This window comes from Palaemon carinicauda, chromosome 29 (assembly GCF_036898095.1).
Source record: "Palaemon carinicauda isolate YSFRI2023 chromosome 29, ASM3689809v2, whole genome shotgun sequence".
In the NCBI taxonomy this organism is placed as follows: Eukaryota; Metazoa; Arthropoda; class Malacostraca; order Decapoda; family Palaemonidae; genus Palaemon; species Palaemon carinicauda.
Window position 1 is genome coordinate 6617986 of NC_090753.1, and position 11913 is coordinate 6629898.

General features: G+C 36.8%; 1 protein-coding gene across 1 annotated transcript in view; it reads left to right on the forward strand.

Moving 5' to 3' along the window:
• The first annotated feature begins 132 nt into the window (after positions 1–132).
• LOC137622395 (uncharacterized) overlaps positions 133–11913 on the forward strand; it is a 150879-nt gene continuing 139098 nt past the window's right edge. Inside the window, exons 1-6 of the mRNA XM_068353008.1 lie at positions 133–389; positions 529–740; positions 1475–1648; positions 1788–1978; positions 2794–2955; positions 3294–3458. Of these exons, the coding sequence (XP_068209109.1) occupies positions 133–389; positions 529–740; positions 1475–1648; positions 1788–1978; positions 2794–2955; positions 3294–3458 (1161 nt within the window). The remainder of the gene's footprint in view (positions 390–528; positions 741–1474; positions 1649–1787; positions 1979–2793; positions 2956–3293; positions 3459–11913) is intronic.

The window sequence follows — 11913 nt, forward strand, 5'->3', positions numbered from 1 at the left end:
TTGGAGGCAGATATTGCTGGACGTCAGTTCGGTGAGGACCTCCCCAAGTTTTCCGAGTTTCTCCTGCACAGGGAGTAGGAGAATAAAGAAAGACTTACCGCCTCTTTGTCCCTCCACACTATCTTGGAGACAATGGCAAGCGATCCCCAGAACCCAGATGTGTTTATGGTTGTGGCCAAAACACATCTGGCAACTGTGACCAAAGACCTGTATGGCTTTATTAAAGTCAGAAGGGCTTTTAGGGAGTTCGTGTTCGCCTCGGCTGTGGTGAGACACGAACCTAGGACGCTAATATCATCCAGTATCTGGGGAAAGGACCTCTTCCCAAGTGAAGTGGTCAAGAAAGTAGTTGACAATGCCGCCACGGAGAATAGGAACCTTCCCCAGAAGTGGTGTTTGTCACCAAAGAGGAAGTCTTCTCCAGATGAGGGTCCCTAACATAAGCTGAAGACAAAGAGGCCCAGGGTGCCCACTCGCCCCGCCACACAACAAAGCCAACAACAACTCCCCGCGACCGCGGTGCCCCAGGTGGTACTACAACCTCCAACTACCTACCAGTTGGTATCACAGCAAATGGCGACACAATCAGCAGCCTTCACTCCAGCCTTTGAGAGACAGTCTACTACCTTTCGGCCGAAAGCCAGGGGAACATTTAGAGGTTTCTCTAGACGCCCCTCAAAAGGCAGAGGCAATAGAGGAAGACGTGGTCAAGGAGGCAAATCCTCCGGACAACAGCAAAAGTGAGATGCTTCCGGTAGGAGGAAAACTTTACTCATTTCAGGATCGCTGGACCTTCGATCCCTGGGCCCATAGCCTAATCAAGAACGGACTGGGTTGGAGCTGGAACGTAACGATCTTTTCCTTAATTTTTCCAACACTCCACCCCGGTTCTGAAGAGTATATCCGAGAACTCTCGAGTAAAAGAGTAATAAAGAAGGCAAAGTCGATCAAATTTCGAGGAAGGCTGGTTTGTGTTCCCACTAAGAACTCAGACAAACTCAGAGTCATTCTGGAGTTGTCACCACTCAAGTTCATAGTAAACTACAAGTTCAGGATGTTAACCCTTCAACACATAAGGACCCTGTTGCCCAAGAATGCATACACAGTCTCCATAGACATGGCAGATGCCTATTGGCATATCCCAGTCAATTGCCAAATTTCCTCCTACCTAGCATTCAGGCTACAGAAGATACAATACATCTTCAGAGCCATGCCCTTCGGGCTAAACATAGCCCCAAGGATCTTCACGAAGCTTGCAAACGCAGTTGTTCATCAACTACGCCTAAAAGGTGTTCAGGTACTGGCCTACCTGGACGATTGACTGGTGTGAGCAGCATCCGAGACGGAATGCATGCAAGCCTTCAAGAAAGTGATCCAGTTTCTGGAACATCTGGGATTTAAGATCAATGTCAAAAAGTCTCGAGAATATCCAGCTCAAAAGTTTCAATGGCTTGGAATTCACTGGAACTTACAGTCACACTGCCTCTCCATTCCGTCAAAGGAGAGGAGAGAGATAGCGGGATCTGTCAAGAGACTTCTGAAATCCGATCAGATATCAAGATGCCAACAGGGGAGAGTGCTGGGCGCCCATCAGTTCGCATCAGTGACAGACCCAGTGCTAAGAGCTCAATTAAAGGATGCAACAGGAGTCTGTAGAAGATACGCATCAAATGCTCGAAGAGATCTAAGAAGACTAATACCGACTCGTCTACGATCACTTCTCAAGCCGTGGTCGAAGGCCAAGCACCAGAGGAAATCGGTGCTCTTACAACCACTTCCATCTTCAGTCTTCATCCACAAAGACACATCAAAGAAAGGATGGGGAGGTCACTCTCACCAACAAAAATTGCAAGGGACTTGGTCCTCTCTATTTAAGACCTTCCACATCAATAACCTGGAAGCCATGGCAGTTTTCCTTACACTGAAGAAATTGGATCTTTGCTGCTCGACCCACATAAGACTGGTTCTAGACAGCGAGGTGCGAATGAGATGTCTGAATCTAAATGGCTCGAGATCGTCCTAAATCAACCAAGTGATGTTAGCCTTCTTCCGTTTGGCGGAAAAGAAGAGATGGCAACTATCAGCAGTTCACCTCCAAGGGTTCCGCAATGTGACAGCGTGGTCCCTAGACGCAGGATCATTCTCCTTCATCTTACGTCAAGTCTCAGAACTGCAAATCGACCTCTTCGCGACAAGCGACAACAAGAAACTACCTCGTTACGTGGCCCCATACGAGGACCCTCTAGCGGAAGCAGTGGACGTGATGTCCCTCGATTGGAACAGATGGTCCAGGATTTACCTGTATCCTCCACCCAATCTTCTGTTGAAAGTACTCAACAAACTGAGATCCTTTCAGGGAACGGCAGCTATAGTGGCTAACAAGTGGCCGAACAGCATCTAGCTTTCTCTAGTATTGGAACTGCAGCTGAGACTAGTCCCGTTGCCGGACCCAGTAATGACAAAAAAAGTGCAGAAGTTGACTGTCTTCGCTTCATCACAGAAAACCCGAAACCCTCATCTCATGATTTTTTCTCCTTAGCAGATAAGAAAAAATTAGGAATTTCGAGAGACAGTATAAACTTCTTAGAAGAATATAAGTCCAAATCTACCAGAAGACAATATGAGTCGTCTTGGAAGAATTGGGTTACATTTGTCAAGGAAAAGAAACCAAAAGAATTCTCAACAGATTTCTGTTTATCCTTCTTTATTCATCTTCATGAACAAGGTTTAGCAGCCAACACGATATTAACGTATAAATCTGCCTTGACTAGACCCTTACTGTCTGCCTTCCAGGTAGACTTCTCTAACGAAATCTTAAACAAGATTCCTAAGGCCTGTGGTAGATTTACGTCTGCAGCACCTCCGAGGCCCATCTCATGGTCCTTGGATAAAGTTATTGACTTTGCATCAACATTGAACAATGAGAACTGCTCTCTGAAAGATTTGACCCAAAAAGTTATATTCCTATTTGCACTAGCCTGGGGGGCCAGAGTTAGTGAAATAGTGGCCCTTTTTAGAGATGAGGGCCATATTTAGTTCATAGAAAAGGGAGAACTGAATCTTTTTCCTGACCCAACGTTTCTTGCTAAGAACGAGCTACCCACCAAAAGGTGGGTTCCCTGGAGAATCTGCCCTCTGAAGGAAGATGTCTCTCTATGTCCAGTGGAGTGCCTAAAGGTCTATCTTCATAGAACTTCAGATCTTAGGGCAGGACAGCTCTTTAAAGGAGAACCATCTGGCTTCGATTTGTCTCTAAAACAATTAAGGGCGAAGATCACCTACTTCATTCGCAGAGCAGATTCGGACAGTACACCCGCAGGTCACAATCCGAGAACAATTACTTCGTCTCTGAATTTTTTCAAAAACATGGATTTCGAACATCTTCGCTCGTATACTGGATGGAAGTCATCCAGAGTGATTTTCAAACACTACGCGATGTAAGTACAAGAGATAAAGAGGTTTGTTGTGGCGGCAGGTAGTGTACTAAAACCTGTCGCTTAATACTGCGAAAAACAGTGAATCAATTGGGACTGTTATATGCAGGGTGAGCGTGTTGACTCATTACGGTACAACATGTCAAGTGAAATGTCACCATGGTGACATTACGAACTGTTCCAAATAATAGAGGTGAAAGAAGCATAAAGAATAGCACGTATGCCGTGTGTCCTTTACACAAGTGTGAACAGACAGTAATGTCAGAAATTTAGAATAGAAAATTTCTGTATTTTCCTTTTAGTGGCATGTAATGGTTTCTTTTCAGATGAAAAAAATATTTCTGGCATTACCAGTATATTTATGCTTGAATTATTTCCCAAACATTTTATATTATTCTATAAAATGTAGACTGATTTACATATTTTATTGATTGTCAATAAAAAACTATTTAAAATTTGCGCCATATTTGCACCAAATTCAGATAAATAAAAATGTGTTAGAGAATTATTATGATCACCCTTTTATTTGCATATTAATGAAAGAACAACTGTAGAAATTTGTTCCTACAGTTAACAAACCTTCTTTATATGTGTACATACCTAGTTTCTATACAGTTATATACTTGTCTGTCTTTGTATACGACTGACTCAGGATGCCTTAGATGTGATGCTGACTTATACAAACGATTGTTGCTACATGGATACAACCCTGTCTGTATTTGCATACAGTTAGCTCTGTATGCCCAGGGGAGGTGTCAGTTGCTCATACATACCTTTGTTCGTTTTCAAATACAAACTCTAATTGGGAAGGTATACGATGAGACTGGTGTACCTGTTTGGTTGCTAGGCTATTCATATGAAATATGCAATCCTCGAGACTTTTCCAGAGTCTGGCATGACTCTTCCCTGTAGGGGGCAAGAAGCACTAGCATGGTTCATGATTAGAAGAAATGATGTATAACAGTAACATTATATGTCTATAGGTCTGAGTGACCAAGGAAAGTCTGTCTTGAGGTTAAGGCACAAATAAAAAATCCACAGATACATTAATGCTCTGGTAAACTTCCATCATGACTAATTTTGGGTGAGATAGCCATGTCATCCTTTTATTAAAAAAAGGGCTGAAGGGATCCCTCCCAAAAGTACTGTATCTGTAGCACCTTGCTAAAGCTACAAGGAATAAAGATGGCAGCGATGATGACGTCATTTGGATACTCAAAACAGTAGTGGAGGAGAGGTACCATATTAAGGGCTCCCCTTCGTTTTCTTGCCACTTTTCCCCCTCGAAGCGTAAACGCTATTTGGGGTGAAGATAGCTATGTGGCGTGTCTAGAATACGTCCTCATTTATTATGCGGTATGCCTAAAAGGAAAAGTTAGAATTTTAGAGACTTTAAGGTAAAACTCTCTGGGAATATCACTGTAGTCAAATATACCTTAGGTAGCTACTCATAAAGGAACTCCATCAGGACAACATGGCTATCTCACCCATAAATACATTTTACGAGATATATATATATATATATATATATATATATATATATATATATATATATATATATATATATATATATATATATATATATATATATATATATATGTATATATATATATATATATATATATATATATATATATATATAGGAAAAGTCTATGTTTGTTATATTGACACCAAATTCGTACAAAAACTACCAATGAGGAGTGTATGGAAGAACTTTGAGTCCCTTATGTTCACCCTCGTGCACGCCCTTCATGGACGTCCCCTTTCAACACCTCCATATATGGGGAACTGTGTATGAATTGTGACAGCGAGTACTGTAGTAGATATAAAACTACCACCTTTAGAGTTTCCGTCGGAGAGCCATTTCTCACTGTTCTTAGTGGAAATGCACCGTTGAAGAATTGGATAGTGTGACAAGCCAAGAGTAGGTTGTTAATCAATTACTTACATCCCACTTTTGAGTCACAACCTACTCTTGGCTCGTCACAATAGAATTAGTTAAGCTCTAATAAATAACATCTTTCAAAAAAAGGGCATTATCTCACAGATTGAAAAAGAAATGGAACAATGGTACAGGAGCGAACGCCCTGATATTGCCAACCCTCCTACAAAGTAAACATTTGCTATGAAGGTCCTATAAACGAAAAAGACCAAGAAGACGAAAATACCATGCAAAATATGATAAATATTTTTTTTTTTATCACAACAGAGGATACCGAAATCAACCTTATATTTTTTACTATTCGGCAAAAAGCAAGACTTAATTATGAAAAACAACCCTGCCCCTGCCATGCAAGAGGACACAAAGAAGACCAACGTAATATACAGATATAAATGGCCATTCTAGTGATGTCCTGGCACTTACATCAGGATGATGATGATGCGTCTTCGTAAAAGACTATCTTGTCATGTGCAACAAGCTGCAATGAAAATGCATTGCCTCCGATTGCATAACTACACTATCAAAAGGGAGCTGGCTTTCTTTTTACCTAACTGTCAATACTGGAATACTTAGCACGCTCTCCCCTCTAATTTCCATTATTTCCTTGAAAACATTCAACAATCAATATCTGTCTTTGTCTCCTTGTTATAGTATAGCAAGTGTCATTTGATATTCATTGTTTTCTCCTTGCAAATTGGTGTCCCAAGACTTCACTACCAACAGAATGATATATGTTTTTAAGACAAAACATTCTTCATTAATTGTCTGCTCTTCGTCTCTTAGAGTCTCTAAAACTGCAAATCGATTCGTACGTTCAATTATGAATGTTTCTTTGTGCTCTTCTTCTAAAAGCTTAGTTGTATCACACCTTGGTATTCTATCTACCTTTTTGACAGGTGCTTTCGGTTTTAATTTCAGTTTGGCAATGAGGAACACGCGATTACTACCAATATCTGCACTTCTATTGCACCTTTAATTTTTCAGAGTCCTCCTCTCTTTTTTAATGGCAATGTGATCTATTTGATTTTTGTAATTGCCACATAGTGAAGTCCATTTATATATGTGTATGTTTTTATATTGAAAAAGGGAACCTCCAGTGAGAAGATTGTTTGCTGAACAGAAACTTATGAAATGTGCTCCATTTTCACGCCTGCAGTGACTTTACCGACTGCAGTCGGTAGAATTACTGCAGACATGGTTTCCAGCCGAATAGGTGGGGGTTCGAGTCTCCACCCGGCCAGAAGCTGTTACCATAAAGTGAATTCTAAGTATATATATATATATATATATATATATATATATATATATATATATATATATATATATATATATATATATATATATATATATATATTTATATATATATATATTTGGTCAAAAGTTTCCTTACCAGTCCCCTTACAACGTGTTTCACTTAGGGCTAAGATCTCCAAACTATATTTCATAAATTTACGCTCCCCTTGCTGTAACTTCCTAATCTGATTCGTGGTTCTAACATTTCAATAACCCTATTTTAAAATTTACTCTAGTATTTATAAACCAAGAGAGTCCTAGTACCCCGCTACGCCCGGGACTGTGGGCCATTCTTCCATCATTTCTATCCATGAGTGATAAATCCATAAAGGCTTCATTAGCTAGATACGTCAAAGGATAGCCTGTTTATTATGATGAGCAGTGCCTATCTAACTAAGGCAATTAACCCCAGCCGGTCCATAATAAGTTATACCATTTTTAGCATCAACTTTTTTATAGTCATTCAAATTATCTTTTTTTTTTTTAAAGTTATGATCGTCTCCATTCAATGTTTTGTACTGTATAGTTTACTATTGTCCTTTGTTACAAGCCTTTACTTTACTGTGATTATGTAGGACCTCTGGCTACTGAATAATAGAGTATTTTTCTTCCTGTGTTTATCACATTGAAATTCAACTCTGTTTATGGATGCATTTATCAATATCTTTTGCCGACATCTTCATAGGTAATTTGAAATTATTTTTATAACCACACTTTCAGGCTTTGTCTTCCGATAAATCTTCATCAGTACCATATATATATATATATATATATATATATATATATATATATATATATATATATATATATATATATATATATATATATATATATATATATATATATATATATATATATATATATATAGATGTTTCTATCTTATTATTGGTTGTACTTGCAATAGTAACAGTCTACTTGCTTCATTCTCTCTTGTAATTTGTGCTAGAATTGCCAGTAAATCTGTTTTTTTTTTTTTTTTTTTTTTTTTATGATTTCTTGGTCCTTCTTACAGTCCTGCATCTTATTATTTCTATATTTATAGGTTTGATAAAAACATATACGAGAAATGTTTGTTATATAAGTTATTTATTACTGAAATGGAAGTTATAGAGCTTTTCCATCGCAGACTTTGTTTATTCTTAGCTCCGAAAAACATTGGTTAAAATACAGTACTACTTGTAATTCATCATCATCATCACCATCATCATCATCATCTCCTTCTACACCAATTGACACAAAGTACTTCAAATATATTTTGCCAGTCATCTCTATCTTTAGCTTTTGATTCAATACCTCTCCATTCATCATCTACTTCACACTTCATATTCCTCAACCATGTAGGCTTGGGACTTCCAACTCGTCTAGTTCGTTGTGGAGCGAAGTGGATAATTTGGTGAAATACTCTCTCTGAGAGCAAAGACCATGCCAAAACCATCTCCATTTACCCCTCATCATGATGTAATCCACATATAGCACTCGAGTAATCTCTTTTATAGTTTCGTTTCTAATCCTCTAGTGACATATAACTCCTAATATTTTTTCTGAGGGCTTTGTTTTCTAATCTACAAAATCAGTTGGATATTGTTTCATTATCATACCATGACTCGTGTTCATACAGTAACACCAATCTCACTAAACTGATATAGAGCAAATTTTTCATTTGTAATTTCAGGCTATTTGGTATCTATATACTCATTAACCCATATATTGCTTTTTTCAATCTGTCCTTAAACTCCAATTTTTCCGGCCCAGTATTTAAGATCATAGTTCTTGAATATTTAAATGGTTCCACCTCATCAATCCTTTCTCCTTCCAATGATATTTCATCTTCCATTGCATATTCATATCTCATTATCTCTGTCTTTCTCATATATATTATAAGCCTAACCTCATGTGATATTTATTGTATTCTGATAAGCAAGCTTTCCAAGTCTTGTGGTGTTCCGCCAATAAAGACAGCGTCATCAGCATAGTCTTGGTCAGCTAATTCCTTGTTACCAATCCAGTTCAGTCCTTCAACACCATCCCAATTATTCTATACATTACAAAATTCATGAGGAGGATAAACAGCACAGGTGACAACACATTACATTGGAGTATTCCACTGTTCAATGGAAATTCGTTTGATACAACTCCATTAACATTAACTTTGCACTTGTTGCTCTCATAAACAGACTTAATGAAATTACCATATTTAAAAGGAACTTCATAATAACATAGGCTCTCTACAAAATTGTCCACGATCAAAGACTTTTTTCATAATCCACAAATGTCATCAGAAGGGAACTTCTATAATTTACGAATTGCTGTAAAAAAAAAAAATGTCTTCAACTAAATATTTGGTCACTACAACTTCTACCTTCTTGAAATCCTGCTTATTCATCTCTCAGCTTTTCAATAATTTTTCTTTTTAACCTATTTAAATGACCATACAAAATATTTTTATGACGTGGGTATGATACTTCTGTAATTATTGCAATCTGTCAAATCTCCAACTTTTTTATTGTGTTTTTTTCACCAACACTCATCAAGTTTTTCCTGTTCATACATTCTACAAAATAATCTTATAAGTATTCACGTTACTTTAGGGCAAAATCATCTCGGTAGTTAATCCTTCTTATGCAGAGGCTTTCCATTTATTTAGTTTTTTTTTTTTCAATAATAGCCTCGACTTCATACAAACTAAATTCGTTTATGGGCACATCAAGGTGTTCGTCAGCTTCAGGTATATCAATCATATTATTCCCTTAATTTCTCCTGTTCATGACCTCACTATGTAGTAGGTTGGTCAGGGCATCAGTCACCCGTTGAAATACTACCGCTAGAAAGTAATTATTGGATCCTTTGACTGGCAACAGAGTACTCGTTGCATCAGTGTCTTCGACTATACCGAATAATCTGGCCTATTTTTTTCACATTATCTTCTGTCCTCAAATATCTGACAACACTGATATTGCCAAACAATTCTTTTTCGGTCAAGGGTATACTGTAATGTAATTGTTAGGTGGCTCTTTTCCTCTAAGTAAGGGTAGAAGAGAATCCTTTGCTATGACAAGAAGTTTCTCTAGGAATAGGATTAAAAAAAATCAAAGCATTGTTCCCTGATCATGGGTAGTACCATAGCCTTTGTACTATGGTTTTCTACTATCTTGGATTAGTTATAATTCTTGGGGGTACATTTGGACATGCTGTTCTATGTTTGTTCTCTTCTTCCTTTTTTATAAGCTTCTATTGTTTATATATGAGAAATGTAATTTAATGACGTTATTATTCTATACATATTTCATATTGATTGTTTGTTCTTCTCTTTTAGTTTATATATTTTCGTACTTTCTATACTCAATAGGCTTCCTTTCCATGTCGGAGACCTTTGACTTATAGTATCCTGCTTTTCCAATAAGGATTATACCCTAGCTTTTGATATTATATATATATATATATATATATATATATATATATATATATATATATATATATATATATATATATATATATATATATATATATATATATATATAAATATATATATATATATATATATATATATATATATATATATATATATATATATATATATATATATATATATATATATATATATATATATAAATATATATATATATATATATATATATATATATATATATATATATATATATATATATATATATATATATATATTTTTTTTTTTTTTTTTTTTAACTGGTGTGTTGGGCAGGCTTCATAGAAGGGCTATAGATTCCTGGTGGTTTATCAAGGCTTTTTTCTTTTCCTTATCTGATCCTTTTACTTCTCTAAACAATCCTTACTGTTATCCCTTTAGTTAAAGTGGCTATTCTCAAAGGTATTTAGCCTTGCACGGTGTATCGGCTCCTCCCTGTTGACCAGTTTTTCCAACTTCTTACTATAGTTTATAGTTTGATTAATCACTTTATTTATAATTCTGCACATATTGTTTTTGTTATAATTCTTATTAACCTTGTTTTTATCTATGATGTCTCTTTTTTATTACAATTAATTCTATGATGTCTGGAGACATTGAGCAAAATCCGGGACCAGTACATCCTAGAATTCGTCAATGTCGTCTTCTGTATTTCAATATTCGTGGTCTTCATGAAAAATATTCAAGACCTTACAGTTGCGTCCAGACAGTATGATATTCGTATGTGCTCAGAAACTTTGGTTTTTAATATGAGGCCTTCATCTGAGCTCCGTATAACTGGTTTTAAGAAGCCAATAATGTTGAAACCTGATGCCATTCCTAGGGCCAGGGAAACGGTGGCCTATATGAATGTAGATGTCATTAGATTCAGGTAATAAAAGTTTTCGGCAGGCATAACAGCTTTTATTTGTGTTCGATCTACCGGAATCAAAACATGGCTCATTCCATCTTTGATCTAGCTAAAGTTAGTGCATGGTGCAAATTATGGGGTATGAAGTTGAACACTAACAAAACTTAAGGAATGATTGCAAGTAGCTCAAGGACAGTGGCTCCTCAACAACTGGATCTCAGTATTGATAATGTTTCTTTAACTTTTTGTGATTCTATTAAAAAAATTTATTTGATTTTTGACAGCAAATTACTTTTGAGAAACACACTAGGTCTGTGTCTTCTTCCATTGCACAAAAAAAAATTGCTTATTGAGAAAATCTTTCAAGATTTTCAGTGATCAGTCTATTGGGAAGAGTTTTTTTAAATCTTTCATTCCACCTTGTTTTGAGTATTGTTCTCCTGTCCAGTCTTCAGCTGCTAGATCTCATCTTAATTTGTTGGATAGAAACTTAATGTCTATTAAAGTACTTATTCCTGATCTAGATATTAATCTTTGGCACCGTCGCACAATTAGTTCATTATGCATGTTGCATAAGATTTTTTTTTTTTTCATAATTCTGACCATCCTCTACATACAGATCTTCCGGGACAATTCCATCCTGTTCGTAATACTAGGCACACAGTTAATCCGAAGGTGATTATCACAGACGATGTCGATGATTTGTGAAAATAGTGAACTACAAAACGGAGGGAGAGATGAGGCTAAATCTGACTTGCGTGTTTGTATTCACTCACTGATATGGCTCCTATTCTACCGTTGCCGACTCTGGAAGGCTTTGAATGTAACCAGATAAGTCAGACGTGGCCATTAGTTCTAATAGTCATGCCTTTTCCATCATGAGGCTCAATACTACACAGTATTCTAGAAGTTTTTTTCCAGCTGTGATCTTCCTAATCGGAAAGTGGAATCA